The following is a 14,185-nucleotide window of genomic DNA, read 5'->3' on the forward strand; positions in this document are numbered from 1 at the left end:
TCTGAAAGTTCAAACATAATTTATTGGAGAGAATTAATGCCATGCTTACACTTTCAGGTTTGCCTTTCAAGTGCACATTTAACAAAGTACATCCTAAGGCAAATTCTTTTGATCAGGTTTTGTGCGTGGTATTCAGAGAGTGAAAATCATTGCCCAGGGCGTATTGTGAGTTCTAAAGATAAGCATAGGGAAGGAATATAGTTATGAGCTCTTATTCTAAAATCATGCTCACTACGTGCCAGGGATGTGCCCTTGGCACATATGACATATTTTTAAGGAATTCTGAGACCATACAGGTCTCGGGAAAACGTTTTATTATTATAATAATGTTTCTTTTAATGTATGTATGTATACACAATTCACTGTTTTTTTCTTGTTTCACACCATTCTAAAAAGTTTTGTTTTTTTAAAAAATCCCTGTAAATAGGGAATTCCCTGGTGGTCCAGTGGTAAGGACCCGGAGCTTTCACTGCTGCTGGGGCCAGCGTTCGATGCCTAGTCGGAGAACTAAGATCCCACAAGCTGAACGGCCTGGCAAAAAAAAAAAAAAAATCCCTGTAAATAAATTGTATTAGCTTTTTCCCATTCCATAGACTCGTTTTAGTTACGGATGCTGTAAAGAGTGTTCATACCTGAGATATTAAAAAGTCCTCTTCATTTCAGGTGTCACTTCCAGGAGTGACATTATGGATTTAAGCCTGTGGTTAACTTTTAAAGAAATGTTGGAATTCGCTGTCTTTCCTGGGTTTTCTTTTCTAAGCAGGCCCCTTTACCTAATTCTTGATCTTAGCACCCACACATGGGGCACCCCAGGAAAGCGCCCTGGCACCGCCCACCTCAGGCGGGTACGAATCACAAGCTTCTGCAAGATGATGGACGAGTCAGCACTGCGCCCAACCCCGCCGCAGTCAGCACTGGACACTGGCGATTGGTTGCGCATGAAAGGCGCGGAACCAATGGGAGCGGAGGCCTGGGAGAGTCAGTGGAGCGCGCGGGAAAGGGACCAATATAAACTGTGGCGGGAGATTCGTTTTCGGGGCCTTGTCCCGTGAAACATCTTCGGCTGGGGAGTCAGTTGGTTGTTCTCATCTCGTGTTTGAACATGGTGCGAACTAAAGCAGACGGTGTCCCTGGCACCTACAGAAAAGGTGAGGCAGGCGAGCATGGTAGTGGAGGGCAGGTGGTTCCCTGGGCAGCTCCGCCGCGGGCGGGAGAAGCCGGACCTGCCCACAACCCTGTCCGCCAAACTGGTCCAGCCCGCCAGGAAGCAGCGGCCCGATCCCTTTAACCAGGAGGAAGAAGCGGCGGGGACAGGGGAGGGTTATCTGCTGTTCTGGATCGCGGGCCTCTCCTCTCCAATAGGCTGGGTCGGAGAGTGTGGTGAGAAAGGGGCTCTGAGACTCTTCGTGCCCCCTTCTGAATGCCCTTCTTTGCCTTTCTCCGCAGTGGTGGCTTCTCGAGCCCCCAGGAAGGTGCTTGGTTCCTCCACCTCTGCCACTAATTCCACGCCGCTTTCGTCAAGGAAAGGTAAAAAGCGCCCCTGCAAGATCCTGGAGAAACCTCAAAAGGAGATCAGGCCTGGCACCACAGTTCTCCTGACCTGCGAGCCCCCTGCCCCACCGTGGAATTTCTTTTCCTGAGATCCTCACCCCCGAATTTCTTCCTTGCCTTTTGCTCTAATGAGCGGGCCTGTCTCTTGGCGGGCTGGGGTAGGGGTGCGGGGCAGAGTGGGTCGCATTGTAAAGAATTTCAAGTCTCGGGTTAGGGACGGACACAGTTTCTCTTCAAACCCGTTTTTCTTTTCTACTTTAGCGTTGTTATTTTTCTTAGTATTGACAACTGGGCTTTTTCTTGTAAGAGGCTATGTAAGCACCTCTTTACTAGATTAAGAATCGGGACTACAGTTGACAGTGCTAATCACGTTTTGGTTTTCATTTCTACATATTTTTCTTTGTCCTTCCTTCCCTTTCTCCCTCTCTCCTTTCTTTCCTTTTTTTTTAGTTTGGTGTCGGTGTGTGTGTTTTACAACTTTGCAGCTCCTGTTACTGCTTTTGGGACATTAAGAGGGAAAACCGGGCCAGGGAAATAGCTTCACATCGTTCCTTCTGTGCGAGGAGAAGTTGAGAAAATACCATGCCATCTGCTGTCTCATTCCTTTTAGGAGGAAGTTGAGCAGTTTGGAAGATTAATTCCACAAGCTCTAGTTAAGAACATACAGGAAAAAGTGTGTCAAACTTTAGTATGACAGTACATAAGACTAACTGAATAGGTCTGCTTGTGGACAAAATATGAAAAATATTTTCTAGTTGTAAACATCTTGTTAATGCTATTTTTCTAGGCTAAAGGATAAATGTAATAAAGTGTTATACATTATATTATAACTGAATACAGCTTTATCATGTCACATTTTAAAATTTAAAGATGGATGTAACACCATTTAATACCCTTTAGATTTGACGTTAAAGAATTAACTTTCCCTTTAAGGAATGGTGAGTGTATTCTTAATTTTTATTTAGTTCTATCTGTTTATATTTTATAGCTGAAAATAAGTACGCAGGAGGGAATCCAGTTTGTGTGCGCCCAACTCCCAAGTGGCAAAAAGGAATCGGAGAATTCTTCAGGCTGTCCCCTAAAGATTCAGAAAAAGAGAATAGGATTCCTGAGGAGGCAGGAAGCAGTGGCTTGGGAAAAGCAAAGAGAAAGTAAGTTTCTATATTCTGGAATATAAAGAAATACTTATATTCTTGAAAATAAAAGACAACAGAATATTGAGTAACTTTAAGATTTCTGTTTGAGCAGATAAGAAAATACAAACCAGAGGTTTTTAAAACTGTGCTAACCTATTATTATAAGTCACTCCCAAATTTCAAACATCAATGAAAGGTATTATTTTTACTCATTTCAGTCACTCAAAGAGGATCAGTTCCCATTCAGATGATAAGTGTTACATTATTAATCATGAACTTCTGGTCTTTATTCTTTAATTTTTTCTGTCTGTTTTCTGTAGTCTTTTTTCAAAAAGCAATTTCCATGTTGGTTTATCTAGCTTGAATTCCATTAACCTCACCTTTCAAAAACTACTAGTTCAGCCTCCACAGGAAATATATACCCAATGTAGAAAAGTTGGAAAATATAGAAATCCCCATCACTTAGAAACAACCAAAACTAACACCGTGGTGTATTTTCTTTACAACTTCTCTGTAAATACATAAGAAAACTTCAAAGCAAAACAAGGTGGGTATAAAACTGCAAACATGCAGAGTTCATTGTGTACACTTTTTAAGAAGATAATTAAATCATGCTTTCAAGCTTTTAATGTCAGGAAAATGCTCATGATAAGTGTTAAGCAAAAATTCTGGTACAAAAGTACAATTATTATTGTGTAAAAGACATGTATCTAAATATACCAAATCTCTGTACAAAATATACCAAATATCAATAGTGATATATCTGGGTAAAGACCTCTCATACTCAGTGCTACCAACTTTCAACAACAAATATTTTAAGAATCAGGAAAAAAAATAATGCCATTGGGGGGAAAAAAGCAATGGAAACCTGCTTTTTAAATAGATTTATAAGTAATAGTGTCCAGACTCTCTAAAGAATTTTGAAATTTTTGTTTCAAAAACAAATTATTTGACTGGAGGTGGGGAGTGGTGAGCGCCGGTGGTGCCACGTCCCCGCCATTATGAAGCCTCCGGCTAGATTTAAGACCCTGCTAGATACCTCCCCTGCACCAGCCAGTAGCCTGTGATCCTCCTCCACAGCACCAAGCAGCGAGCCCTGCCCAGGGCGGAGTGATCACCATGGGCAAGGGGATGGTGGTCAGGCTCAGATTGGGGCTGCTGCTTCTGGTGCTGCTCCTACCCACGCAGATTTACTCATTCGTTCCTTTAACCAGCACGGAAGGTCCTCCGTTCGAAACCACAACGGTCAGCTGTGCTTTGCAGTCAACAGCTAGTCTCCTTGTGGTCTTGCTTGCCCTTCTACATCTCTACCGTTAAGAGACTTGGCCAAGAGACATCTACAGTTTACCAACCCATATTCTAAAGCCCAATCCGTACGCCATCTAGAAGTCCAGTGTGGCAAGGAAAATGAACAGGTCTTCATCAAGTCTACTAATTCCATCCCTTGTTTTATTAACACAGAGAATGTTGAGACTCCCAAATTGGACTAGTTTAAAGAGCATCTGAAGGATTTGACCAGATAATGAAAGCCAATATTAAATCTGCTGGAGTTTCATGTACAAGACTGGAAAGAGACAACATCGAGAATTAATGATGTGATTAAGTATAACTTAAGAAATATGGACACTTCAAACTGTACCTTGCAAATAAGAATAATTTCATCTTCATCTAGAGAAAAAGGATGAGCTATGGAATGGAGATTCAGTTTCCATTTTGTTCACGAAATCTAGAAGGCGGTAAAATGATTAGGTAATATAAAAAGCTTCAGTGATTCTATTTATGATGTACACTGGAAGGAACCACCAGGTATTACTGCAAATCCTCTGTGTATTGTTTCAGCAGTCCTGGTTTAATGCTGATATACTCTCCATCAGGTTTTACACTGTTTTCACTGTTCTCTTGGGAACTTAACTCTTTCCTCTGGGGCTTTGGATTTGACATTGCATTTGACTTTCTTCAGTAACTGACACGTTCCAGGGCAATGACGGATTGGAATCTACTACAAATCCAAGCATAAGTAATCCCAGCAAATGCACTTAAAAGTCAAATAACAGGTATTTCCTATCACACATTCCCATCCAGATTCATTTAGCTAAGTTGGATCATTTAACTTGATTCCAAAGATTAGAAGTGCATTGACTTCAACCAGTCTTAAAATATTGCTTTTTATTTCTGCATATATTGAATAATTTTTACAACTTAAAAAATTGATCTGTTTGGAAGGCATATTTGACAAATCTTGAAATTAATAGGCAAATATATGAAGGCAGCAAAAATAATGTGTATTAGGTATTTGGGAAGTGAAGACTGGAAACTTGCCTGCATTAAATTCATAGCTCTTTTGTGCCCTTTCCGTAAACATATATATATAAATATAAAACTTGATGAATAAGAATAGCTACACGTGGAGCACTTTCTACATCAGTCATTATTTTTAGATGGTTCTAAGCCTAAGTGGACTTGATCCTGGAAAATAAAACTTTACAACTGCCTTGATGTACAGAAACCTTTTTAGAAATAGAAACTCTGTGAAATCTTTGGTTCACAGGTTCACACAATGATGCTTAGATGTTAAATATCCAATATGGCCATAGTACTCTTAATAAGTTTTAAGCCAATATTTGCCATCTTTAGAAGTCTACACAGGAACAACTAGATCCAACTGATCTCAGGTTATGTGAGATCTATGTGTGTGAATGTACACCTCTTGCTTCATATCTGAACATTGTACACCTGTTTTGGATTGTACATTGTGTTTGGAATTGATTTGCATTGAACACAACTAAATAAAAATAAATGGTTAATGGGCAGTTAAAACAAAGTATTTGACATATAAAATGATGTTTATGCATATAAAATTTTAAGACTTACTCAATATTGTTCATAGGTCATTTAGTAAATTGTTATTGAATGCCTACTATCCATCTAATGAGATATTTAAAAGGAGTGTCAAATTCTGGAGCAGTAACTAAATTTTATACTTTGTTGCTACATCACTATTATCATTTCTGTTTCAATAAAATCAACAAGGAAGGGGATACATTTTTGGATAGAGTTTTTTAATAGACTTGTTTTCATGATCCTGTAAGTCTCCTTTAGTTCCTTCTCACTTACTGGCACCATTCTTCCTTGTTCTTTCTCATTCTAATTTGAACAAGCTAATAGTCAATATTAGCTCTAGAATATATGACAATCCTCTTGAATTATTTGTGACTTCCATTAATGAAAGAAAATATTTGGCAATATAGCCAAATATGGCTATACCATTGATCATGACAGCAATAAAAGCTATATTACAGGCCTCGTATCATATGGAAAAGATTACACATATAGTCTCATAAAGCACTTTGATCCATAGTATAATAAAATCTGTGACATAAAACTAGGTAATAGAGGTTTATATTATTACTTTAGGCCTCTGTCTTAGATTTGTTTTTAAGAGAGTTGTAGTTATCCCTTTATTTATAATAAATCAATAGATTGGCTTTTTTTTCTCCCAGTGTTATTGAGACATAATTGACATACAGTACTATATGAGTTCAGGGTGTAATGATTTGACTTACATACATCATGAAATGATTACCACGATAGGTTAGTGAACATCTATCTCATACTGATACGTTAAAGAAATAGAAAATATTTTTTCCTTTTGATAGGAGCTCTTTCAATAGATTTACTATTGATAGTAAATAGAAAACTATCAGTATATCGGAAGGACTTCTGTCTCCCTAATTCTTAATCTGGAATATGGCTACTCCTATGGCTTTATTCTCACAAAGGAAGATGCATGGGGGAGAATCAGAATCAAGAAAAACTATCTTCTTAAAACCTTGAACAGAACTATGATACCTAAAGTAAATTAAATCAGGTCCTTGAAAAAAAGGAATTTTGTGTTATGATAGTGTTCATTTGTTAACTTGATTTAATTTCCAGGAAAGTACAATGAAGACGTCTTGGTAATATAAGAGTAGGTGAGTCAATGGTAATCTTATTCCAAGTCAGAATATCCTTGTTTTAGCTTCCTTCTTTCACTCACTTGCCCTATGACCATTCAGGCTTACTGGATCTAATTTGAAAACTATTTTAAAATAGATCTCACAAATCTTTATCAGTTCTAAAAAATTCTGATTTATGATTAAGTTTTTAATTGACTTTTTCTCTATAAAAAGTATAATGAGGGACTTCCCTGGTGGTGCAGTGGTTAAGAATCCGCCTGCCAATGCAGGGGACATGGGTTCGAGCCCTGGTCTGGGAAGATCCCACATGCCACGGAGCATCTAAGCCCGTGTGCCACAACTACTGAGCCTGTGCTCTAGAGCCCTCGAGCCACAACTACTGAGCCCATGTGCCTCAACTACTAAAGGTGGCGCGCCTAGAGCCTATGCTTTGCAACAAAGAGAGGCCACCATAATGAGACGCCCACGTGCCGCAAGGAAGACCCAACCCAGCCAAAAATAAATAAATAAATAAATAAATGTATTTTTAAAAAAAAGTATAATGAGTACAAAATGGATTTGGGATAATATAAATTATTTTTCAAAAGCTGTGATTACCATATGCCAACTTAAGACAATTTGGGGGGTTTTCTAATTAGATAATACATTCATATAGTTCCAAAGGGTATACAGTCAAATATGTCAACTTGCTGTTTTCTCTGCTCAAATGGATTGGTTAAATTCTTTTGCTTTTCATAATCACAGAGTTCTTGCTGGAGGGTTGTACTCTTCATCAATCCACTTAACATATCGAAAGAAGATGCTATAGAAATAGAGATTCCCTCTTTAATAAAAATGGCAACATATCCTAAAGGGGAAAGTAATTTGGCAAATTAACAGGCAAAATAGATTATTAAAAATGTTGTCGCTCTAGTATTTGGAATCTGTAGGAGTTTGTCAATTAATGGAGTTTAATTTTCTCCCATTTCTAGTCTATTGACGAGACCCACTGCACTGTTAATGTTCCTGATTTACATAAGTTTTTAAAAACTACTTATGTTTTGTTTTTTAAACATTTGACTCAGGTTACTATCGAAGTTCTCTCTTCTTTCCACAGATCATGTCCTTTGCCACCTGATCATACAGATGATGAAAATGAATAGAAATTACTTATTCACTCTTGACTGATGTCTCCTGTTTACTCTGGTATTCTAGGATGTAAATTTGCATAAACGTACTTGTTTCAATTAGCTTTGTTGAATAAGCATTTAAGTTAAAAAATGAGGCTTACATTTAGTTATTCAAAAGCAAGTAGTTATGATATTGGAAAGTTTATAAGATTAATTATGGTTACTTAACTTAGTATTCAGTATAATGCAGTATTCGGTTTCTTTTACCTGTTAAGCTTTTGCTTGCTAGAATTATTGCATGGTGTTCTAATTATGAATCTGCTGTATTTGAGATTTGCTTAGGTTTTTGTACTGTTGCCATTTTTATTGGCATTTGATTATTGGAGTGATGCCATATTTTTGTTCCTTTTATTTGCTTTAAAAAGCAGAGGTAGATTTTTGCACATTAAAAAAGTCAGTATTAATTAAACTGAACCCATACCCTTTTTAAGAAAGGGGGCCAAAGATGCAATGTTGAAAAAATTTGGATGGCTGTCTACCTTCTTCTTAGAAAAATTTAAGGGCAGTTTTGTCCTAAGGATTTAAAGGGTTGATGAAGCTTCTAAAAACAACAACAAAAAGATAAAATACTAGCATAGAATTGGGCAGGAAAATTCCATAGTCTACATTAAAAGAGAGGAATTTTCCTAGAATATGCATTTGACTTAGTGTCATAAAATATTACCCTTTGGGCCTATACTTTTCAAGTTGGAAATGAATAAAATATGAAAGGCAAATCATGCCATAAACCCAGAACTATGTCTAAAGTCCTTAGAGCTACTATTATATTTTTCAAGATAATCAAGGGTATAGTTGAAGAGGTGGGTATAATAGTGCTTAGTAACTGGTATTCTTGCTTCCTCATCAGGCTTTTTGCTCACTGACATCCTGTTATCAAAACTAACCATGTTTAACAGGAATGCTTTCCTGAAGTTTGTTTTTAATAAACGAATACTCATTGTCATAATACTATCCATATGTGTGCTTTCTAAGATTATATCCTACTAGGTATTTCTATTTTATTCCTTCCAAATGCAAATCACTGTACTGACCTGATTTTATCAACTTCCAAAATAAGTCCTTATGCCTGTAGATTGTATATTTTGCTTTGTCTTTTAGAGGTGGGTATTAAACGTAATGATACTGAATTGAGACCAGAGTTTTCATCCTAAGTGCTTCCTTGACAATTAGGCTTTTGATGGGTATGAAACCTGATTTGCTATTTTTCATTGATGGAGAGAGAAACTTTATGGTGGTGTGTCCAATGAAGTCTAATTTTGGTATGTAATTGTTTCCAAAAAATTTGACCTAAAGAACCTACAGTCTTTTCAAATACAATCCTTTCAAAATATATAATACTTGGTGATGTCTAACTTTATTAGGCAGAGGTCCCATGTAATCTGTTTCCTTGTCAAAGGTTTTTTAAAATGTAGATTGTCAATTTAGCCTCTTCTAAACATAAGAGAAGTACAGACTCCCCATTTACATTGAAATTGAATCAAAAAATAAAGTTTATACATTAAAAATATAAAGTAAGTTTTAATTTTGTACCCTTCACAAAGTTAACCTGGTTTTCATTTTTGGATGGATTATTCAAATAATTAATGTTAGTGTTCAATTCCGGAGCAAACAATGATTAAAGCTACTTTTATGGAATTTTTGAATGCTAATGGAATTCGTGAGGATCATATGAATTTTGTGTTTACATAGTTTCACAAAGGAAGATAATAGTATAGTGAAAATTATAAAGTATGCCCAGAGTTATTTATGAGATGACAAGTACTTGTCATTTTTCTAAAAAGCAGAAAATAAAGCCTAAACTAACTGAACTTTTCCCATATGTATATATACACTGCTTATAAATCTCACCGTACTTAAAATTCTTCACGCTAACTCACTTTTGGAAAAATTGAAGATTCAGCTGGACCTTGGTCCAACCAACATTGTTAAAATGGTTCCTTTTACCTTTGAGGATAGCCTATGGAGGTGGGAAAGATTGTCACTGAATCAAAACTGGGAGGAGTGTTAGAAGCTACCTTGTTCAACCCAAGCCAGCTATAGCTTTTCATTAGATGGACTATTTTATTAGCTGGACAGCAATCGAAAGTGCTACAAGTTAAAAATTTGATTTTTTTCTTAACTCCCCTCCTCCTCTTCTTGGTTCTGTCCTTGAAATAACATAGAACAAGTTACTCCTTCCACATGACAACCTTCAATTATTTAAAGATAGCTGTTACATCGTTAGCCTTCTCTTCCTAAGGCTAAACATTATGTTGTTTATGTCACATGTATCCTAAGTGAGTTTCTCTAAGTCCCTTGTACAAGGGGCCATGCCTTGTGTGTTGTATATTGCTTAGACTGATAAAAAGTAAATCTGGCTATATTTCTTCTAACTGATCCCAAGTATTCATTGATTTTGGTATCTTTTATGTTTGTCTGTTTTGTCTTTTGTATTTGGAGGTGCCAATGGAACTCTAAGAATATTTGAATTTTTAAGTAATAATTATTAACAGAGTATTGGGTTTCCCAAAAATAAACGTTATACAACCTAATTCTTTCTTAAATGATTACAAGAGACAATTGAAAAATGACAAAAAGCTTTCAAGAGATTGAGAAAAAAGGCTAGAGGTCCTATATTGATTTGAAGAATGAAGGTACTATATTGACCTTGAAGGCTATTTGAGATCTAGCATAGATTTGAGAGCACTGTCTTAATTATGGTTCATATTAAGAATATTCATTGGGGACTTCCCTGGTGGCCAGTGGTAAAGAATCCGCCTGCCAATGCAGGGGACTCGGGTTTGAGCCCTGGTCGGGGAGGATCCTACATGCCGCGGAGCAACTAATCCCGTGCGCCACAACTACTGACCCTGTGCTCTAGAGCCCGCAAGCTGCAACTACGGAGCCCGAGTGCCACAAATAGTGAAGCCCACGCGCTGAGAGCCCTTGCTCCGCAACAAAGAGAAGCCACTGCAATGAGAAGCCCACACACCGCAACGAAGAGTAGCTCCCTCTCGCTGCAACTAGAGAAAGCCCGCACGCAGCAACAAAGACCCAATGCAGCCAAAAATAAAAATAAATTTAAAAACAAAAAACGAACAAACAAACAAAAAAAGAATATGGATTCCTGGGGACTTCCCTAGTGGTCCAGTGGTTAAGACTTCACACTTCCAATGCAGGGGGCGCTGGTTTGATCCCTGGTCGGTGAACTAAGATCCCACATGTCGCGTGGTGTGGCCAAAATAAATAAATAAATAAAATTTAAAAAATAAAATAAAAGGTTGATTTGGGTAATAATTTTTAAAAAAAGAATATGGATTCCTGTGATACTGCTCACAAAATCCTAAAAGCATAGTTAAACCCACATAGCTAGTTTTAGGTGTGGATTGTGCTATATACATATTTATTTATTTATTTGAATTTTTAAACATTTATCAACATTTTAGGTTGATTTACTTACAATAAAATGTATAAGTTTTCAGTGTACAATAAAATGTATGTACCTGTGCTATACATCTTTAGAGGTCTCCAAGTAATGAGTATGTTAAAAGTGATGGAATTATACACGTCGTGATCATTTAGGAATTAAGCCAGATATTCATACACCTATACAAAAGTGACTCAGTAATAATTTTTTAAAAACTGTAGGAAGGGCTTCCCTGGTGGCGCAGTGGTTGAGAATCTGCCTGCCAATGCAGGGGACACGGGTTCGAGCCCTGGTCTGGGAAGATCCCACATGCCACGGAGCAACTGGGCCCGTGAGCCACAATTGCTGAGCCTGCGCGTCTGGAGCCTGTGCTCCGCAACAAGAGAGGCCGCGATGGTGAGAGGCCTGCGCACCGCGATGAAGAGTGGTCCCCACTTGCCGCAACTAGAGAAAGCCCTCGCACAGAAACGAAGACTCAACACAGTCATAAATAAATAAAGAACGTGAATTTCTAAAAAAACAAAAAAAAACTGTAGGAAGAGAGGATCTAAATAAATGCTGTTATATGCTATTATAAGTCATATTTCCTCAGACAACAGGAAAAATGAATGATGCATAGGAATTTGCATTTTTGTATTGGCTTAAACTACCGCATTTGATCTTAACTATTTTTATCCAATAAAACATTTCTTTCTATAGAACAGATTTACCGTATTCATGTTTTTAATTTTTTAAAGAATCTACGTCCACCATAGTTTTATTTATTTTTTATAAATTTATTTATTTATTTATTATAAATTTATTTATTTTTGGCGTTGGGTCTTTGTTGCTGCCCGTGGGCTTTCTTTAGTAGCCACGAGCAGGGGCTACTCGTTGCGGTGCATGGGCTTCTCGTTGCAGTGGCTTCTCTTGTTGTGGAGCACGGGCTCTAGGCACGTGGGCTCAGTAGTTGTGGCTCGCGGGCTCTAGAGCAGAGGCTCAGCAGTTGTGGTGCACGGGCTTAGTTGCTCTGTGGCATGTGGGATCTTCCCGGACCAGGGCTTGAACCTGTGTCCCCTGCCTTGGCAGGCAGATTCTTAACCACTGGCCTCCAGGGAAGCCCCAGCATAGTTTTAGATAAGTTGTTGCTCATTGGGCTCATTATTTTATTTACTTTTCTAATTAAAAATTTTTAAATATTTAAACCTGTTGCCAATTGAAATAGCAAGCTCTGTTTTGTCATGGTAACAGATTTATCACTTGTCAAGTACAGCCAGGTTTTTTTTAAAGAACAATTACTGACTGGATGTGCTCAGATTCCATTTGAATTTTGTGTGTGTATACTCCCACATGTATGCATGTCCATGGCAAGGGTGGAAATGTTTTAGACTTCTTTAACAATCTACTAGTGACATTTGAACCTGAAGTGATTTCCTAAAGGTTTTGCTGAACTGACTCTCTTGGTGAATCAATTTAATGCTGTGTCGCATGTACAGGAAACCAACAGACCTGCTGTTTCTTTGAAGTTACCAAAAGTCATTTCCTCTGCCCCAGCTAGGTGGACAACAGTCCAATATTGGTGACTAAGAGGTTATGATGACCAATAAAATTATCGTGACCAAATTATTATGACCAATAGCCAGCAGTTGCAAAGACATTCACTGCCATGGACTAGAGAACAAATTCAGGAGCTACTATTAAGCTTTATTGCTTTTAAGCAGACCTACTCAAGATAGGAAAGTTAAGCCAAGATTTTTACTCATTTTTCTCTGAATGCCCTACTACATTTCTCTGAATATTTAACTGCCATAATAATATAGGTCATTTTTCTAGAAAGAGGATTAATTATGTTGCTGGCTTTTGCTCCAAGCAGTGGTTTTGCCAGTATTTTTCAAGCTCAGATCACCCCAACACAAGAAAAAATGAGGTTTCTTATTAACTTTCCCTGTCCACAGTATAGGATTGAAAGTTTATTCTGAGTGGAGGATTAAATGTCTTCCTCCTTCCCAAGCTTGATCACCGGCTTCCTTTGGCCTTTTCTCATTGTTTTTTCTTTTAAGGATTAATTATTTCCAGATCATACACAAGCATGTGCAATCCTTACAAAAGAGATGGGTGAAGACAAACTTTCTCACCATTCGGTTTCAGGGGCTATCACAGGAGAACGAAGTGCATGAAAAAGGTTTCATAACATTGGAGGAGACTTTAAAAGCTCAGTAGAAACACAACTGAAAATCCACAAGAGGGAGATGCTTGCTAAACCGCCAGAAAGTAACTCTCACGAGGGACTGAGAGAGCCTTAACAGGAGCCAATAGGTCCGCCCGGGATTCAAGGCGGGAGGGAACAGGAGTAAATAGTGGCTGGGGTTTGGTAAGGGGAGCACAGGTGAAGGGAAAAGCAGGATTGGCTTCGTGACTTTGGCAGCGAAGCCCGTGCTCAGCCCAAGACCAGGAGCAGAAGGTAAGAGTGTGTTGCCAAAGAGGAGTACACGCTCCCAGCTACCTCCTGTTAGTCCCATAAGTAATGGGGGTGGCTGTCTTTGAAGGCACTTCCGCTTAGCAACCCCACGCGGTTGCTAAGGAGGGACGGTAGGGGGGATGACCCGGAAGTGGTGGTGTCTATTTCTCACTGCCTGCTTTCAGTTTGTCCTATCGGGAGCGCCAGGGTGCTCTGCGCCGGGCCGAGGGTGGGGCCAGCGCTAGAGGTTCCGGTTCGGCTTCTGAGGCACCTCGGCTCCTCGTCTTCCCCCTCCCCTCCTGCACCTCTCCTCCCTCCCTTTCCTGGGAACGGGAGAAGCCAAAGCTGCGGGTGGGTAGAGAAGCACTCGGCGCCTCCGGGAGGGGGCTGCGCCCGCCCCATCTGTACTCCGGAGCACTGCCAGGTACTCTCTCCGGCTTCGACGGGGTCCGGGAGGCTGGAGCTTGAGGATGTGTGTGTGTATCTGGGGGGTGGTGGGGGCCCCTTCTCCGGGTCGGGGAGGGGAGCGC

General features: G+C 38.9%; 2 protein-coding genes across 4 annotated transcripts in view; both read left to right on the plus strand.

The window, feature by feature from the left end:
* Positions 1–989: 989 nt before the first annotated feature.
* On the plus strand, positions 990–10,188 carry PCLAF (PCNA clamp associated factor). 2 transcript variants are annotated; one of them, XR_009007755.1, is made up of 5 exons: positions 990–1,148; positions 1,447–1,527; positions 2,540–2,702; positions 4,149–4,436; positions 7,740–10,188. XR_009007755.1 is itself a non-coding variant. In XM_007165994.2 (4 exons), exons 1-4 carry the CDS (start codon positions 1,103–1,105, stop codon positions 7,783–7,785), a joined length of 336 nt encoding a protein of 111 aa, XP_007166056.1. In that variant the 5' UTR covers positions 990–1,102; the 3' UTR covers positions 7,786–10,188. The 2 variants fall into 2 exon arrangements, 1 of the variants encoding a protein (XP_007166056.1); XM_007165994.2 differs by lacking the exon at positions 4,149–4,436.
* A 3,707-nt stretch (positions 10,189–13,895) lies between these two features.
* The window catches only part of CSNK1G1 (casein kinase 1 gamma 1), a 166,733-nt gene continuing 166,443 nt past the window's right edge, over positions 13,896–14,185 (plus strand). Inside the window, exon 1 of one of the 2 annotated variants that reach the window (XM_057543042.1) lies at positions 13,896–14,079. The gene's annotated coding sequence lies outside the window, so the exon portion shown is untranslated. The remainder of the gene's footprint in view (positions 14,080–14,185) is intronic. The other variant, XM_057543036.1, reaches the window with a different exon arrangement.

This window comes from Balaenoptera acutorostrata, chromosome 3 (genome assembly GCF_949987535.1).
Source record: "Balaenoptera acutorostrata chromosome 3, mBalAcu1.1, whole genome shotgun sequence".
In the NCBI taxonomy this organism is placed as follows: domain Eukaryota; kingdom Metazoa; phylum Chordata; class Mammalia; order Artiodactyla; family Balaenopteridae; genus Balaenoptera; species Balaenoptera acutorostrata.

Excerpts from the sequence above, each read along its gene's own strand:
- PCLAF (XM_007165994.2), top strand. The coding sequence starts at position 1,103 with ATGGTGCGAACTAAAGCAGACGGTGTCCCTGGCACCTACAGAAAAG. Across the intron at positions 1,149-1,446 it reads CCCTGGCACCTACAGAAAAG|TGGTGGCTTCTCGAGCCCCC; the intron begins GTGAGGCAGGCG and ends CTTTCTCCGCAG. Across the intron at positions 1,528-2,539 it reads GCCGCTTTCGTCAAGGAAAG|CTGAAAATAAGTACGCAGGA; the intron begins GTAAAAAGCGCC and ends TATATTTTATAG.